Source organism: Marmota marmota, unplaced genomic scaffold, assembly GCF_001458135.2.
Source record: "Marmota marmota marmota unplaced genomic scaffold, marMar, whole genome shotgun sequence".
NCBI lineage: Eukaryota > Metazoa > Chordata > Mammalia > Rodentia > Sciuridae > Marmota > Marmota marmota.
This window is the reverse complement of record NW_026000019.1, coordinates 13,525,026-13,544,619: the sequence shown is the minus strand read 5'-3', so window position 1 is coordinate 13,544,619 and position 19,594 is coordinate 13,525,026. Positions and strand designations below refer to the sequence as shown.

At 33.8% G+C, this 19,594-nt stretch overlaps 1 protein-coding gene and 1 pseudogene across 19 annotated transcripts in view; one reads left to right on the top strand and one right to left on the bottom strand.

Annotated features, from left to right (window-relative positions):
* Window positions 1-19,594, top strand: part of Cep350 (centrosomal protein 350) — a 159,848-nt gene that overhangs the window by 13,419 nt on the left and 126,835 nt on the right. For 7 of the 19 annotated variants that reach the window (XM_048809912.1, XM_048809930.1, XM_048809929.1 and 4 more), the window contains 5 exons: window positions 7,941-8,026; window positions 9,060-9,106; window positions 12,721-12,835; window positions 13,917-14,076; window positions 18,100-18,719. In XM_048809912.1, the coding sequence (XP_048665869.1) occupies window positions 7,954-8,026; window positions 9,060-9,106; window positions 12,721-12,835; window positions 13,917-14,076; window positions 18,100-18,719 (1,015 nt within the window). In that variant the 5' untranslated portion in view covers window positions 7,941-7,953. Of the gene's footprint in view, window positions 1-1,460; window positions 1,516-4,306; window positions 5,882-7,632; window positions 7,676-7,940; window positions 8,027-9,059; window positions 9,107-12,720; window positions 12,836-13,916; window positions 14,077-18,099; window positions 18,720-19,594 lie in introns of those variants that run through there. The other 12 variants (XM_015491743.2, XM_048809921.1, XM_048809924.1 and 9 more) reach the window with 7 other exon arrangements.
* Window positions 5-362, bottom strand: LOC107147224 (annotated as a pseudogene).

The window sequence follows — 19,594 nt, the reverse complement described above, 5'->3', positions numbered from 1 at the left end:
GGGGGGGGGGGGGGTGCAGGTGGGCATAACACTTGCGACAGATCATCTTGTCACAGTTGTACTTCTGGGCAAGCTGGCACAGGAAAGGCTCAATGATGCCACCTCTCAGGTGAAGCACCAAGTATAGAGTGGATTCTTTCTGGATGTTGTAATCTGGGAGAGTGCGGCCATCCTCCAGCTGTTTACCTGCAAATATCAGATGCTGCTATCAGGTGAGATGCCCTCCATGTCTTGAAATTTCGCTTTGACATTCTCGATGGTGTCACTGGGCTCGACCTTGAGGGTGATGGTCTTGCCTGTCAGGGTCTTCACAAAGATCTGCATCTCTGCGTCTGCCGCTCGGGAGCCTCGTTGAAGAGAAAGAGCGAGATCTAGATTTAATTTCCAGTTCTTTTACTTACTAGCTGAATGACCTTGAACTAGTTCCATAGTCTGCCTGATAATTTTCTTCATTGGTAAAATGGATATTAGAGTACTTGTCTGATCAATTGTGATAGATTAGAAATAATATATAGAAAATAACAGTCTTTGTCCCACATGATTATTCACTATTAATTATCCACACAGGCACCTCCTATAGTGTTAGAGGTCTATAATTTTGACTCCTGGTTTAAAGGGATTGTTGTCAAATGTTCTGGAGCTTTGGAAGACAGATATTCTCAGGTTTAGTTCCCTCCATTAATGGAGTCATCAGTGTTTTTGGAATCTTAGGCTTCAAAGAATAGAATTGAAGATAATCAATCTGTAGAGCTATAGTTCTCAAAACTGGCTATGTAGTGGAATCCCTGTTGACCTTTAAAAATGGGAGAATTGTTATGCATCTTCTCATACCAGCTGATTTAGAATCTCTTGGAGGTAGAATTTGGGTATTTTTGTTTTTAATCTTTTAATAAAAGATTCTGCTCTGAAACTCACTTGCAGTGGGAATGATTGGGAATGTACATGTGGGATAGGTAAGTACTCTACCATTGAACTCCATCCTCAGCCATTGTGCATTATTTTTAATACGAGTTCATAGCATGTGCCCTAGTTTTTTTTTAAAGAAGCATGCACATGGCCTGGGGTTGTAATGGTACAGCGATTGCCTAGCACATATGAGGCACCTGGTTCGATCCTCAGCACCACATAAAAACAAAAAATAATAAAAAGTGTTGTGTCCATTTACAACTAAAATATATTTTACGAAAAGAAGCATGCATACTATTTTGATAAATGTGCGTTCGTATATTCAAAATTCAGTGTCATAACGGTCTTTCTGAGTTTCAAGGGAAATTTTATGTTGTAGGTTTTTTTTTGCAATGATAATGACTTTTTAAATATGAAAAATGGGATTCAATAATAGCTCATAAAATGAGACTTTTTAATAGCAGAGTTACTCATAAATGTATGGAACAAATAAATATAAAATAGGCTAATTATATGCAACATTCTGAATGTGTCATCTCTATATATTTTTCTAGGGAGGGAAGTGATGGCCTTCATCATAGTCCCAAAGAGACCCAGTGATATAGAGAGGTAAACACAAACACAATACAACAGAAATACAACAGTTTCTTAACTCTTGGCATTATTTCTTCAGCTTTTGGGGTCCTGTTGAGAAAGTGGTTGCCTGTGCCTATATGCTAGCGTGTTGACCCTATGTTTTCTTCTAGAAGTTGCATAGTTTCTGATTTAATTCCTAGGTCTTTGATCCATTTTGAGTTGATTTTTGTGCAAGGTGAGAGATAAAGGTCTAGGTTCATTCTTCTACATATGGATAACAAGTTTTCCCAGTACCATTTCTTAAAAAGATGTCTTTTCTCCAATATACATTTTTGGCACCTTTGTCAAGGATCAGATGACTCAGATGTATGGGTTTGTCTCTGTGTCTTCTATTCTGTACTGTTGGTCTATGTGTCTGTTTTGATGCCAGTACCATATAGTTTTTGTTATTATAGCTCTGTAGTATAATTTGAAGTCAGGTATTATGATGCCTTAATCAAAGATTTTGAAAGATTTACTGAATAATTAAGGTGCTTCATGAGACTAGACATTAGAGTACTGAATTAAAATTATATTTATATCCTAAAACAGGATATAATTTTTTCATGTCACCTGAAAATATTTTTAGTATAGTATACATTGAGAAAGCACATTAATGTTCCACTTGGTAAAGTTTCAAAAGCTGAATATTTCCATGAAATCAGCACTCAAATAAATGAATGATTGAACCTAATTGATCAGCATCCAAGTAATTTCAGTTCAGTTAAATTCAGTTGCTCCAATTCCATTCACCTCTCAAGTCATCCAAGGGTAATGATTATCCTCACTTCTAGCGCCATAGATTACTTTTGCTTGTTTTATACTTTATGTAATAAGATTGTGTAGTGTGTACTTTTGTTTTTGATTATTTGTTAAACAACTCTATTATTTGTTTTGATGTTCCTTAACAGATTTGTAATATTCAACTCTATTGCATATATCTATAATTAGTTCATTCTCATTGTTAATGGTGAATATACTATCATTTGTTTATACTATAAAATCTTACATAAATGTGGTAGTCTTAATATTTAGTTATTTGTATTTGAAGATGATTGACCATTAAAAAGGAATTTCTTGTGAGGCAGAGATGGATTTTTGTGTGTGTGTGTGTGCTGTCTCTGCTTCATCAGTGTTAGCCCTTAAACATAGAAGTTATGGATACAAAAAAAAAAAAAAGAAATTATGGATACAAATGCCATTTTGGATTATTTAACTGGTTTCTTCCTCCCACTGGAAAAATGGTAATGACTATGTATTTTAGCATTTATTTTATTTTTAAGTCAAAGAGATGTTTGTCCAAAGAAAATTTTTTCTCAAATCATTGACAAATTAGTAATACACAATAATATTATCTATTACCATAATAGATAATAACCATCTTTGTTTAGTTACCATTTTTTTCAGTTTACTAGATCAAATATATTTTTATCAGAGAAAAGAAAAATGAGTTTTTAAATCTCTATTAGCTCTGATTAAAGTCTTTATGGTTGAAAAATTTTGAACTACTTGAGCATTTAGTGATTTTAGTTTTTCTATCATTTTTATTTTTCAGAAACCTAGACTTTTCTTGGGGAAATTCTATAATCTATGAAGAATTTTATTTTTAGAACATTTTTGAAGTTTTTTTTTTTTTTTTTAGGGAAAAAGTAAATCAAGATTACTTACTAATAGCTGAAATTAACTCCTTTAAAATTAATTGTACCTTTCATTTTATATATTGGACTTAGTAGCTAAGTTTCCTATTCTTTAACTTAAATTGGTGTCTTTAATATCCAATATAAATGTACTTCCTCTGCAGGAAGATAATTGGAGAAAATTTTATTAAATATGGCCAATGTTTAATAATATGTCTACTGTAAAGAACTCATTAAATTATTATGAAAAGCACTAAGATATTGGTACGTAGGTAGGCAAAAGATGAGAAAGGATAATTTGCAAAAGAAGAATTAAGATTCAGGCCTGCAACAGAGTTTTATCTATCTATCTATCTATCTATCTATCTATCTATCTATCTATCTATTTATTGTGGTGCTGAGAATTTAACCCAAGACCTTGTACATGCAAGGCAAGCACTCTATCAACTGAGGTATGTCCCCAGTCCCAGAATATTTAATACTGCTGGCATCTATTAAATTCAAATTAAAGTAATTTCTTTCTTCCTATTAAATAGCAAAAGTAAAAAGAATAGATAATCTCAATATTCAAAGGTATTAATGAAGCTGGTAGTCCCTTCTTTTTTTGTACATCGAAAAACAGTTTGATGTTGTCTTCAGAGCAGCATGTTCTTCACAATTTTTTAATCCAGTTTTTATACACTTTGCAGATCCTGTTCTAGATAAATGATCCAAATGCACAAACATGTTCACTTCAATGTTACTTGTGGTAAAGAAAGTAAGATATAATGTTGTATTGGTTATCTAATAACCTCCCACCCTCACCCTTTTGAAGTATTTTAAAGTAGACTTTTATTATCTCACACTTTGAGTAGGTGAGGAATGTGGGAGCAAATCCTTATATGGGTGATTTTGGCTCAAGGTTTCATAAGGTTGCAAACAGGATGTCAGATAGGGTTGTAGTCTATAAAGACTTGATGTGGATTTAACTTGAGTATCTGCTTACAGGAAAGCTCACTTACAGCTGTAGGCAGGAGGCTTTGGTTCTTTGCTGCATGGATCTGTTGGTAGAGCAACTTGACTGTTTTCATGATCTGACAGCTGAATCCTTGGGGTTGTGGGGATGTGTGGAGAATGCCTTTTATAGCCTAGTTGCAGTGTCTGTGTAGGGGTCTGAGGAGGTGTTCAGAAGCAGAGGAGACTACTACATGGAAAGAAGATATCACCCTGTGGGGGGTTTGAGGTCTCCAGAACTGGAACAGACCTCTACTTGGACTTTCCAGGTCCTTGACCATGTTGCAGAAAAGGATTTATAGAGCCTCAGGTGCGAGTAGCTGAACACCAGATTTGTCATAGGGGAAAGTACATGTTTGATAATTGGGGTATGCGCGATCTTAGACTGAGTTTGGGGTTTCAGCCCCTCAGAGGGACAGTAGCTAGGGGGCTGAACTAGAGGTAGAGTCAGGATGGGGTTATATGCATTTAGTGTCAGTTTTCTTTGTGTGCTTTTCTATTGTCTATTCATGTTCTAATTCTGCTACTTCCTACATTTCTTATTGTCTTATTAGCATCTTAAATCTCTACCCAAGGGGTGTGTCTTACTATTAGGAAGCTAGAGTCATTTATTGGTCACAAAAGTCTCTAATATGCATGATCCCAAAAGGAGTAGTTCTTCCAGATGCCTTGTGGTTGTCTTGCAGGTTTATTTATTTTTTTTGTTTTCCATCAGTCAGTTGGCAAGCTATGGGCAAGGACACCCAGGTAAGGACTCTGGTGCAAGGACAATGGTTGAGGTTCTCATAGTTGTTCTGCATTCTAGTGGTTACTGGTATTTCTCTTGAGCCTCACACACTGTTCTCTCTGGATCCCTAAATTCCTCTCTCAGTGGAAATCTTATATTGTCATTTCCACCACATTTGATGTTAGTTGAAAGTCTAACTTAATATTTCTCAGTGGGAGAAATATTAAGCTGAACCCCCTGCCCCACAACTCCCAGTACCAGTGATAGAACCCAGGGCCTCAGGTATGCTAGTCAAACATTCTACCGCTAAGCCTCATCTATAGGCCTTTTATTTTGAGACAGGATTTCACTGTTGCCCATGCTGCCTTGAGCTTCTTGTCTTCTTGCCTCAGCCTCCTAAGTAGCTGGGATTACAGACATGTACCACCATGCCTAGTTTAAGTTCCAATTCTTGAAGAAAGGAATATCAAATAATTTTTAATGTATTTTAAAACCGCCAAAAATGTCCAGCAGTTAAGTAAAATGGGCACAGATCTGAATTTACAGTAATTACAGTAAGACAAAGAAAATTAGAAGAGAATGTGCAAAATATCTTAATAATTGTGTTAGGATTTTGGAAATAGCGGTGAGCTTTTCTCCCTGTGTTTGCAAACTTTCTGTGTTGATATTATGTGACTTTGTTTTGGTACAGGGGATTGAACCAAATGCCTTGTGTATGGTAAGCACGTGCTCTACTAAGCTATGGCCCTAGCCTTGTGACTTTTGTAATAGAATAATTCCTCTGTATTCATAGGAAAATGTCTTTTATCATCAAGCTAAGAATAAGCATATCATGTTTTTTCTCTTATATCTTTTTAATGTAGTAGTACAGACATAATAATAAAATGTATCATTTTTTTTTTTTTTTTGGGGAGGGTGTCTCATTATGTTGTCCAGGCTGTCCTTAAACTCCTAGGCTCAGGTGATGGCCCTGCCTTGTCCTAACCAGGAGCTGGGATTACAGGTGTGAGTCTGCATCAGGCTTCTTAACTTTTTAGTGTGTGTGTGTGTGCGGGGGGCTCAGATCCAGGGCCTCATGCATGATAGGCAACTGCTCTACCACTGAGCTCCACTCTTAGCCCCTTTTAATAATTTTTAAGTAAGTTCATTAAAATTAAGTAAATTCATATCATTGTACAGCCATCACTGCCATCTATCTCTAGAACTCTTAATTTTGCAAAACTGAAATTATATATTCATTAAGCAGTAGCTCCTTACTCCTCTCTTGCTCCAGCCCCTGGTGGTAACCACCATTGTATTTTCTCTCTGTACCTTATATAAGTAGAATCATAGTGTTCACATTTTTGTGACTACCTTATTGGACTTAACATAATGGCCTCAATGTTTATCCATGTTGTAGCATAGGTTATAATTTCCTTCGTATTATGGCTGAATAATATTCCATTATGTATATACAACACTTTGCTTATCTGCTTACCTTTTGAATGGACACTTGGACTCTTCCCATGTTGGCTATTTTATGAATAATGCTGCTGTGAACATTTACAAATACTCTTCAAGACTGTACTTTGAATTCTTTTGGGTATATGTGGAATTGCTGGGTTTTATGGCAGTTTTATTTTTTTTAAACACCTTTATTTTATTTGTTTAGTTTTATGTGGTGCTAAGGATCAAACCCAGTGCCTCACACATGCTAGGCAAGTGCTCTGTCACTGAGCTATAAATCCAGCTTGGCAATTCTGTTTTATTTTTATTTTTTTAATATTTATTTTTTAGTTGTAGTTGGACACAATACCTTTATTTTATTTATTTATTTTTATGTTGTGCTGAGGATCAAACCCAGGGTGAGCACTCAATTGCTGAGCTACAATCCCAACCCATGGTAATTCTATTTTTTTTAATTTTAAGAAACAGCCATACCATTTTCCATATATATATATTCCTGCTAATAGTATACAAGGGCTCCAATTTTTCCTTGTCTTTGACAACTTTTTTTTTTTTCCTTACGAGGTACTGAACCCAGGTGTGCTGTACCAGTGATCCATATTCCTAGTCCTTTTTAGTTTTTATTTTGATCTAGGGTCTAGCTTAATTGCACAGGTTGGCTTCGAGTATGCAATTCTGCCTTAGCCTCCTGAATAGTTGAGATTACAGAGGTGCATTACCACCACTCCTGGCTTATATTTTTCTTTCTTTCTTTTTTTTTTTTTTTAATAGTTATCCATTCTAATAGGTGTGAAGTGGTCACATTATAATTAATTAAATAATTATTTTGGGGAGACTGTAGCTTCAACCTAGGGCCTTGCATGTGTTAGGCAAGTGTTCTGCCACTGAGTAAATCCCCAGCCTTCACAGTATAATTATTTTTAAAATATTTATTTATTTATTTTTAGTTGTAGTTGGACACAATACCTTTATTTTATTCATTTATTTTTATGTGGTGCTGAGGATTGAACCCAGGGACCCGCATGTGCTAGGTGAGCGTCCACCACTGAGCCACATCCCCAGCCACCCCCCCCCACAGTATAATTTTTTTAAAAACATTTTTTAGTTGTAGTTATTGATGGGCCCTTATTTTATTTATTTGTTTTTATGTGGTGCTGAGGATTGAACACTGGCCTCACACATGCCTGGCAAGTGCTCTACCACTGAGCTACATTCCCGCCCCCCACAGTATAATTTTTTTTTTTAACTTTTTTTTTTTTTAACATTTATTTTTTAGGTGTAGATGGACACAACACAATGCCTTTATTTTTATGTGGTGCTGAGGATTGAACCTGGGTCCCGCTCGTGCTAGGTGAGCGCTCTACTGCTGAGCCACAATCCCAGTTCCCCCACAATATAATTTTTAATTATTTATTTTTCTAAAGAAAAATAAAGTTATTGAATTATGATAAACTTTTTTATTTTGAGACATTCTTAAGGAGGATATAAATATACATTTTAGAGATGATAGAATCCTTTTCTGACTTTCATATAAAGGGCAGGATAAGTTAGGTCACTTCCTTTATTAATGTTACTATAATATTGATGTTCAGTAAATAATGTCGATGTGATTGCAGGTAAATTGGCAGGATGAGGAGCAGCAAATCAAAAGAGGTGCCTTTACTAAATCCAAGGAACTCTCAAAGCAAGGATGCTGTTCAAGGTATTTTTTTTTTTTTTCAAACTGAACTCCATCCATTGTTTAGGTCATATATATATATATATATATATATAAAATCCTGATCTAATCAAGAAATGAAAATTATATACACGCTTGGTTTATAAAAAGTGGATAATTTTAAAATTTACTTTTGATTTGAATATAAAGGTGTCTCACCTTAAATGGAATTCTGTGATGAACTGTTTTGTAAAGAAAAAAATCTTTCTTTTTTTGAAATGAAACTGTATATGTAAAATTAGTTTTATACAATTTTTTTAAAATTCTGACTTAATGTCAATAAATGATATAATGCAGTTCCTAGTACAGTTACAGTGCGCTGATAATAACAAAAGAAATACTCTCCAAATTGAACTCCTTTTAAGTAATGCATTAGAGGTAACTTTAAGGCATGATATTTAAGGGAAATCAACTGGAATACATCTGGAGGAAGATTATTGGGATCATGAGGGACCTGGAAATCAAGTTAAATGGGAAGTATTTAGAGGAAGTGAAAATGTGTATGCTGGGAAAGGATGACTTGTGGGAAATACGTGGCCTTAAAATGTTTGAAGGGCTTTTATCTGAAAGACTAAATAGATTTTACTTCTATTGGTAGCTTGAAGTTGGAGTAGTTTTCTAATTTTTTTTACATTGTAATATGAAATATAAAACAATGCAAAATTTTCTATTTGTTTAACTCATTGGGGTAAATTGAGGATACTGTTTATTTCTGGAGATGTCTGCTCTAGTTATATACATTGTTATAGGTGGAATATCAGTCCAGCTGTCCTAAGGACTAATGGTATCAGTGTGTATTTAACTATTTAATTACATGTTGGAAAAGCTTAACATTTACAAATATGCTAGTTAAGGAGAAAAAGCATATTTTGGTTCAGTATAAAAAAGTACTTGCTGAGAAATAGTTCTGCCTAACAAAGTGGTTCTCAAACTTTTGAGTGTTATTTTGGAGCTTTTTAAAATTAATGTTTCAGACCACTTCAGAGCTTCTGATTGAGTAAATATTACTTTTTCCCGGTAGACATAACCACACCGTGGGATGCACTTTCTCAGACCAAGGCTGCTGTAAGTAGTGTTAGCTTCACTTTTTAATTTGTTTTGAAATTAATTTTTTGTTGTGATTGGATAGATTAAAATGTTTTTTGTAGCATTTTTTTTTTTGAAAGGAAAGTTATGGTAAGAAGTTATATCATATATTATAAAATGAACATATTAAATAGTAGAAAAATAAATAAGACACTAAATATCAGGAACACTTGCCCTTGGCATATAAAATAAACTTATGCTATTTACTCCCCGTTTATCAAGTTGTTCATTTGACATGTTGAAATGAAGATTTAAACAGTGAATTTGAGAAGGTGGTAAGGCTATGTCTATGTAGAAGGCTCATTGTCAGGGAGGAAGTGTAAGGAACCAGCATATCCATGAATGAACTGTGAGTTACTGTGTGTGTGTGTGTGTGTGTGCGTGCGTGTGTGTGCGTGCGTGTGTGTGTGTGTAAGAGAGAGAGGGGGCGGGAGAGGGAGAGAGAAATAGGCTGTTTTCTCTATACTGTTAAAGAAAAACGATTGTGGACAATCTGTTCCCATTTGTGTTCTCAATATTGTCTGGGTTTTAGGAATTTAAATATGCAAGCAATACTTACTTCCAGACTTCAAAGAGAGACACTACTCTTTCACTTGCTTTCTGGGGAAATAGTCTTCTAATAGTCTTTTTTTTTTTTTTAATTTTTTTTCTTCTAGTTGCCAATGGACCTTTACTTATTTATATGGGGTGCTGATAATCGAACAATTCCTCACCCATGCTATGCAAGCACTCTATCACTGAGCCACAATCCTAGTCCCTCTAATAGTCTTTTTTTTTAAAATATTTTTTTAGTTATAGGTGGACATAATATCTTTATTTTACTTTATGTGGTGCTGAGGATCGAATCCAGTGCCTCACGCATGCTAGGCAAGTGCTCTACCACTGAGCTACAACCCCAGCCCCTTTTAATAGTCTTTTCATAGCCCTTTTCTGTTTTGTGTACCATCTAAATTTGAATCACCTGTTTTTTTTACTGTTTGAGTATTTTTGTGGTGTTTTCTGTCCTATGATCTTAAGAACTGTTTTTGAAATGAAAATGAAATCTGGAAAAGATTCAAGATTTTGAAAATGAATCTGGAAAAGGTCCCAAAGCAGGGTTGGATTTGGCAAAAATTCTGTCTTTTTACATGAGCTTTATGTATTTATAATATGGGAGTAGTTTTTAATCCACCAGTTTAATTTAGAGCTAAGCTAATTCAAAACTATACTGCTGAAAGTTCTTTTTCAAAGTATTAGGTATTTTTGAAACAATTTTTAAGGAAGTATAAGGGACTCATAAATAAGAAAACCCTGATAGAGAAATATTAGGGTTAAGAAATACAGAATTTTTTTTTTTTTGCTGCTGTGAATTGAACTCAAAAACACTTTACCACTCACTGAACAAAATATCCCCTGCCCTTTTTATTTGTAGAAAGGGTTTTCCTACATTGTCTAGGCTGGCCTCGAACTTGTGATCCTCCTGTCTCAGTTTTACAAGTGAATGGGATCATAGGCATGCATTACTATGCTCCGAATCTTAGAAATATTACTATGTAAATGATTATTCCAATTTTTTTAGTACGTACAAAAATGTGCAAGAGGATAAATGGAAAGATTATATAAAGTATTTATTTCTGTGTGATAGAATTTCAATGATTATAACTTTTTCTGTTTTCATATAATCTCCTATAAGCATGAAATACTCTACCAGACAGGAGAATATGCTCACTGAGAACATTGGCATTTATACCAAAAGTTGACTTATCTTGCAAAGTATACTCAAAATCTGAAGTCTATCCTGTGAACTTTGTCTTTATTATGAAACTTATTTTGTAGACAAACAACTGTAAAAAGTTGTAGCTCTTTTTTTTTTTAACAATTTCAGTATCATTTTTTAAAAAAATTATTTTGTAGTTGTAGATGGATAGAATGCCTTTATTTTATTTATTTTTATACTGTGCTAAGGATTGAATCCAGTGCCTCACACATGCTAGGAAAGTGCTCTGCCACTGAGCTAAAGCTTCCGACCCTCAAAATCATTTTTAATTTGCATTTGGTGATTATACATAATAGTAGAGTTCATTGTTACATATTTGTACATATGTACAACATAATAATAATCGTTTGGTTAATTTTGTTCCCTAGTAACTCTCCTTTCTCTCCCTTCTCTCCCCTCCTTTCTTCTTTGGTCCTCTTTCTCTATTCCACTAGTCTCCTTATTTTCATGAGATCCCCACCATCACCTTTTCCTCTCTTTTTTCTCTCTAGCTTCTATATAAGAGAGACAACATATAACCCTTGACTTTCTGAGTTTGTTTTGCTCATTTTAAAGTTTGACTGTTCATCTTTTTTATTATGTATTCTGGATATCAATCCCTTATGAGATATATGATTTGCATATATTTTCTCCCATTCTATGGATTTTTTGCTCTGTTATCCTATTATTTGTTGATTCACTATTGATTTTAATCTTTTTTAAAAAATATTGTTTTGAGTTGTTGATGGATGTTTATTTTATTTGCTTATTCATATGTAATGCTGAGAATTGAACCTGGTGCCTTATACATGCTAGGCAAGTGCTCTATCACTGAGCCACAGCCTCAGACTGATTTTAATCTTGATGAAGACCAGGTCATTTGTTTTTCTTTTGTTGTTGCCTGTGCTTTTGGTATCATATCCAAGAAATCATTTCCAAATCCAATGTCCTGAAGCTTTTTCCTTATGTTTTCTCCTAAGCATTTTTTAGTTTTAGTAGCTCTTTTAATAGTCCTAAATTGCAGTCCTTTTAAACATTCTTTCCTCACTTTTGCATGTAAAATATACAACATACATTTCATAAGGATATGCCACATATAATATCAGATTATTTACTGCTTTAAAAAAGCAGTTACACTGGGCATGGTGGTGTATATCTATTATTCTAGCTGTTCAGGAAGCTGAGGCAGAAGGATCTTACATTCAAGGCCAGGCTGGGCAATTTAGTAAGATTCTGTCTCAAATTAAAAAAATAAGGGGCTGGGGTTTTGGCTCAGCGGTAGAGCGCTTGCTTAGCATGGACAAGGTGCTGGGTTTGATCCTCGGCACCACATAAAAATAAATAAAATAGAGGTATTAAAAATAGTTTAAAAACAAAGTGTGAGATGTAGCTCAGGGTAATCTTTAGTGCCACAAAAAATAAATAAAAAATTTAAAAAATAATTAAAAAATTGTTCAACATTATGAATAGAAACTCTTTGAGGGCTGGGTTGTGGCTCCGTGGCAGAGTGCTTGCCTAGCATGTGTGAGGCACTGGGTTCTATCGTCAGCATCACATAAAAATAAATAAATAAAGCTATTATGTTCATCTACAACTAAAATATTAAAAAAAAAACTCTTTGATGGTTTTAACAATATTTTTTATATTCTTGTTCAGATTTGGGGTGTATTATACCCGAAGTGTAATTATAGAAGTAATAAGTAATAAAAAAAGCTAATATTAAACGAAAGCATCCTATGTTTTTTCTAATTTGGTGAAAGATATTAGGCAATAAAGTTTTAAATAACCCTGTAAATTGAGAGTAGCTATATTATTTATAAAATTAATTTAATATGTTGTGATTGTGTTTAAACTTTAGCTGAGACATATTGAAAACAAATTAGAAGTAGCCCCTTCAAGTACAGCTGTGTTTGATTCTGTCATGGATGCCAAGAAATCTTCTGCAAGTGCTATCCGAAAAATTAGTAGAAAAGGTATGTATGAGTTATTTCCAAAGACATAAATATATAAAATGTAAATTTTTATGTTTTGTTTCAGTTTAATATTTTCTGGATAGTTCTATGTATTTGCTTGTTTTTTTCTTTTTCTTTTTTGTCAGAGACTATAACTCATTAGCAGTTAATGTTTTTCTTTGGTACTCAGTAGTTTTGAAGCAGCCTCATTTTTCAGTGAAGGGAGATGTTTTCATCATCTATTGATAAGGGACGTTAGCATCATTGTATCACCTTTGATAGTTTTTAGTTTATAGCCACAATCATGCCATTCTGAGTTTTTGAGGTTATTAACATATATCTTTTTAAAAATTTTTTCATGTACATTACTTTGAAAGTGAAATTTGACTTAATAAGATGTATTTTTTTATTGGGCTTTAAAATTATAAGTGAAATATCTTTTTTTTTTTTTTTTAATTTTTTTTTTTAGATGTTGATGGACCTTTATTTTATTCATTTATTTATATGTGGTGCTGAGAATCGAACCCAGGGCCTCACACATGCTAGGCAAATGCTCTACCACTGAGCCACAACTCCAGCCCTGAAATATCTTTTATACTATCACAAATTGACACAATGGAAATGTTTTCTTTGGTTACCTTTCATACACTTGATTCTGTGGTTTCTTAATTGGTGGACAAGTTGGTACTCTCTACTTAACCTGCTTTTTTTTAAACCTGTGAGTTTATTGGGTTTTATCTAATACTTTTTAAGTGAGTGAGAGCCATTTGTAGAAAGGAGTTCTGTAGATTTTTATTTTGCATCGTCTGCTCAGAATAGTCTTTATAAATTGAGTTACTGTACTATTTTAACCCAAGTGTTTTCCACATCCTTATGTAATATCCAATCAGAGATGTTAGATCCTTTTTTTTTTTTTTTTTTTGGTGGTGCTGGGGATTGAACCCAGGGTGAGGCAAGCACTCTACCATCTGAGCTATATCCCCAGCCTAAGATGTTAGAAATAACACATACCTAAGTTATTTTTTTTTTTATATATAGTAGTCCAAGTCATAGGCAGTCCTATTTTATGTCATATGTTCTCACAGATTTCCTTTTCCTTCAGACGGTAGATACCTGGATGATTCTTGGGCCAATGTTCCAACTTCCAAGTCTGCTAAATCACGAAAAGAGAAATCTCGTAGTCCTCTCAGAGCTACCACCCTGGAGAGTAATGTGAAGAAAAATAATCGTGTGGAATTTCGTGAACCTTTGGTTTCCTACAGGTGAGCATTGGGAAAAAAAAAAAAAAGAAAGCAAACTAGAGTTAACCCATAATGTTTATAATAGGATAGTTGATTTTGTCAGTTTTTTTTTAATACTCCATGAAGTAGTATTATAATACTTTATTATTATTATTGTTATTTAAAATGTTTTTTTAGTTGTCAATAGACCTATATTTATTTATATGCGGTGCTGAGAATCGAACCCAGTGCCTCACACATGCTAGGCAAATACTCTACCACTGAGCCACAACCCCAGCCCATAGTATTATTGACTTTTTTTTTCTCCATAAAAAGATAGGACAAAAATCTTTCACATTATGAAATACTACTGTGTCCTTTTTTTCTTCTGTGGGTCTGGGGATTGAACCCAGGGCTTCTTTCATGCTAGGCACTTGCTCTGCCACTGAACTACATCTCCAGCACTGTATCTTCTTTTAAAAAAAAAAAAATAATTATTATTTTTTAGTTATAGGTGGACACAATATCTTTATTTTATTTTTATGTGGTGCTGAGGATCAAACCCAGTGCCTCACGCTTGGAAGGCGAGTGCTCTACCTCTGAGCCACAACCTCAGCCCATGTAACTTTCTGGGGGTCAGAAAATAGTAATACTTTCCCCATCAGTGGAATAAATTCATCTCTTAGAAATAAATGATTCAGTCTCTGGAAGTTTGCCCCCCCCTTTTTTTAATATCTCAGATTAAGTATTCTACATAATGGACTTTGTGGGTAGTTTAGTTTTCTTATTTATTTATTTACTTTTTTTTTATTGTGATACAGGGGATGAAACCCTTGGATTCACATATGCTAAGCATTGTATATAGCTTAAGTTTTCTTTTTTTCTGGTAGTAGTAATAATTTACTTAAATTTTTTTTCTTACTGAGAATATAAGTTGGTTATTGTTTTATTTTGTTGTGACTCCTTTCTGCAACTTAGATGTTCAAGATGAATGAATGAATTTTTTAAACATAGTTTAGAATATTTAACTCTTAAAATTATAGAATTTTGTATTTATTTGAGGAATACTAATAATTTAAATGCATATGTGCTCTTAGTATGGCAAATAATAAGTAACAAACAACACTGGACCATATATTTCTTTGTTTCATTTATAAACATTTTTGTATTTTATAATGTCAATAAATCAAGAAGTTTCTTGATGGTTCTTAAAATTTAATGACTTGGGAGAAGAAGTAGATAATGAGTTCAATTTTTAATACATTACATTTGATGCAATTGTGAATTACCTTGGTGAAGGTATTCAGTAGACATTTGAAAATATGGATAAGAAAGTATGTGGAGTAGTCAGGGCTAAAGGTGCAGAGTTGAGAGTTATCACTGGTATTGAAGCAATAAAGAATAGTATAAAAATAAAGAGAAGGCCAGGTACTTAATATGAGTAAATAGTTCATGGTTTAGAAAAAGGAATAATTTGAAGAATAATCAAAGTTAAGAATCTCTACCATACACATTTTTTTTAACATATAGTTATTAAGCAACTTGCTTAGAAATATAGTCACTACTTGAAATTGAGTCTGAGTTATTGACAATATTCTAATGTTCTTCTTACAAAGAATAATACTTGGTATTTAAAATTGTGTAAACTATGTATCTTTTAAGAAAAAAATACCAGACTGTAGCTGTAAGTAGACTGTCTTCTCCATCTTGGCAGACTCCACTTATCTCCTAAAACTCATTACCTTCTGTTTGATACATGGCCAGATCTGTTCCTTCTCCACTCCATTTTCCTTGCCAAGTTAATCTGTGCTCCAATAATACTAGGTAACTACTCTGTTACAGCATTTTCACTTTACATGGCATTTTTATTTCATACTTGCCTAGTTTGTTTTTGGTTCTAGGGATTGAACCCAGGGGCATTTTACTACAGAGCTTCATCCTCAGTCCTTTTTATTTTGAAACATGGTTGTTTCAAAATAAAGTTGTCCAGGCTGGTTTCCAACTTGTGATCCTCCTGCCTTAGCCTCCCAAGTTACTGAGATTTCAGGCATGCTCCACTATGTCTAGTGCTACAGCAGTCTTTAAGGGCATAAATCTTATTCTCAAAGCATTAGCTTAATGCCTGGCATGTGCTAAATATCCAATAAGTATTTTTTCCTAACATTTTATTATGAAAAATTTCGAATTTATAGGAAAGTTGAAAGAATTGTATAATGAGCACCCTTATACATAGTAAATATTTAATGAGTGATTGAAAGACTGTGAAATTACTTTTTTGTGTGTCAATTTTCTTTCTCTTTTTCAGATTCAGAGATGTTACCTATCATTTTATTCTTTATTTTATTTCCTAACTGCGCTAATTTTAAACCTAAGTAATTTTAGCTATAAATTGTTGCATTCTGGTCAAGATAGTGAAAATAATTGCAGTTAGTTTTGGTCTCTGATGGCAGCTATAGGACTCATTTCTCAACCCCATTTTGTTCAATAATCAACCACTCCAAATAGGTCCTATTTTTGGGTGGTGGGTCCCTTTGAGAATCTGATGAAAACTGTAGACTATCTCCTTAGGAAAAATGTACATGTTTGTACATTCACAATAGACATAATTACCATATTATGTTGTAATATAGTCATGCCTGTAAGAATTTTTATATTTAGAATTTCAAGCCTTCACATGAAATGGTATGGATTACGCTATACAATACCAATATTAATGTAAGCCACAGTGTAGTTAAATGCAAAAATAAGATGTTTTATATTTCCAAGTCTTTTTAATCCAATATGTAATTTATATTTCAATACCTCTCAATTTGGACCCGCCATATATTATTTATTCAGTTACCATGAGGCTAATGGTTACTTTTTTAGACATTGAGGATCCAGACTACTGTTATTCTATTTTATGTTTGTTTGGTATTTTTTCATAATTCATGTGCTGAGTCCTGTTTGTCTTCATTAACTATGTTTTTTGATAGTCTGCTTTCTTTTTTTAAAAATTTTTAAAAAATATTTATTTTTCAGTTGTAGTTGGATACAATACCTTTATTTATTTATTATTATGTGGTGCAGAGGATCGAACTCGGCCTTGTACGCGCAAGGCGAGCGCTCTCCTGCTGAGCCACAACCCCAGCCCTGATATTCTGCTTTCCTAAAACAAAGCTTATTACAATGATGTGTAAAATAAAAGTCTCTGAAGGAAGATTTGCTGGTGTTTTAATGAACAGAGAATATGAACTTTGTGCTGTGTACTTTGGCTCTGCCTAGTCTTCCCTGATTACTCTTGAGTTTTTAGATACACTTTATATAGTTTAAAGCTGCTAAAAAGTGCTCTATTGTAAGAGGTTTAACTTTACTAGACACATTTATTTGGAGGAAATTATAGCTTTATTTCTGCTCCCAATCGATGTGGTAATTTGGTACATTATTTAGAAGTTACAAATATGAAATACTAGTTTTGAGAATTTTTGTTCCTAATATTTAAGATGTCAGAGGAATAAATCATACATATTGATAACAGATAACAAATGAATACCCAAAGTTAGATTGTAATCTTGTTTTCTTGGAATTCTTAAGGAAATCTCTCCACACACATTTTATATATTTTTTTGTTGTAAAATCTGCACATTATTTGTCATTTAACTTGAGATAAGGGGCAAGGAACACTGAGTCGTAGTATTAGTAATATTTATTTTACTGTTTTTAACTTTTAGTTTCAAAGCTTTTTACTTTAATTTTTTATTGACTGCTAGTGTTAGCTTAGAGTTCTTCTTTCAGTTTGTTTGACTAGTTTTTGAACACTTACTAAAGTTTTAAAAAAAGGTTTTTAAAAATGACCAGCAAAAATCTTTTATACCTATGGCATACAACCTGTTGTTTTTATATATATTCACATTGTACACAATTAGAGTTGCTAAATCAAGCTTTTTAACATACGTAATACCTCATATACTTATTGATTTTTTGTGGCAAAAGCCTTTAAAATCTACTTATCAATTTTCAAGTCTATAGTATTTTTTTGTTGTTGTTGTTTACTAAAGTCACAAAGCTTTTTTGTTATTATTATAGGGAAATCCTTGGTGCATCTTCCAACTTAAGTCCCAGCCATCTGGAGTCAAAGCATGTATATTGTGTGGATGTTAATGAAGAAAAGGCTGAGAGCGGGAACCGGATGCTACACAATCAAGAACGGAATATACATTGCTGTGACTTTGAGAGCTCCCAATCATCTGTCATCAGTGATACAGTTGTAAGGTTTTTAAATGATCGACCAGCAGTTGATACATTGCATAATTCAGAATGTTTGATTAAGATGGGAACTCCTATGAGGATTGAAGAAGAAATGCATAATAGAGCAAAAGGAAATGAGAACAGTTCAAAGCTTTCTGTGAATAACATGGGCCATGATATTGATCCAAAAATGTTACGGCTAACTGACTCTTCTCCATCCTCTGCTAGCACTTCTAGTTCCCAAAGGTTAGATATTTTAAAGCGGGGACAACATGATATTAAACTGGAAAAACTCAAGGAACGGATTAGGAAACAATGGGAACACTCAGAAGAAATAAGTGGCCGGGGCCAGAACCTGGGTCCTATTGATCATCCAGTAATGGTTGTTAATGTTGATAGCTCAGTGACAGCAAAAGTCAGGAAAGTGGCAACAGCACCCCCTGCTCCGACATATAAAGGTTTGTAATCAGTCTTCATATCCTTGTCTCTCTTCCTGCCCTCTGTTCCCTGTTTTCCCTAGGATGTATTTGAGTAGAGATGATTATCTTAAGAATAGGGTGTGAACCTCAGATTACCTGTTGTGTTAATCAGTTTTGCTTTCCTGTAACCAAAATATCTACAAGAGCAACTTAGATGCAGAAAAGTTTATTTTGGCTCAGGGTTTCAGAGGCTTAGTCCCAAATCCATTGCTCTGAGCCTAAGGTGAGTCAACATGATGGCAGAAATGGGTGGTGGAGGAATGCTACTTAGCTCATGGCAACCAGGAAGCAGAGAGAAAGAAGGAGGAGCTAGGGAGAAGATAAAATTCCCAAGGGTGCACTCCAAGTGACCCACCTCCTCCAGCCATACCCACAGTATATCTACAGTTACTACTTAGTCCTTTCAAATTATTAATCCATCAAGTAGATTAATCCAACAAGTGGATTATTCCAACAAGTGGATTATTCCAACCCTAATCCACTGATTTAGGGCACATCTCTCTTAGTGTAATCATTTTACCTCCTACATTAACACTGGAACCTTTAGGGGATGCTTTATATTTGAAACCATAATAACTGTAAAAAAATTATGTTAAGATACATGTTAAAAATGCGGACTCCTGGGTTGGGGTTGTGGCTCAGCGGTAGACTGCTTACTTAGCATGTGCAAGGTGCTGGGTTCGATCCTCAGCATCACATAAAAATAAATAAATCAAATAAAGGTATAAAAAATTATATATAAAAAAGTGGATTCTCAGATCCTTCACAGGATTCTTATTGATTGAGACTTATATGAATGTTTAATAAATTGTGAAAAAAACCTAAATAGGACTAGTACCACTCTCCAAAAATTG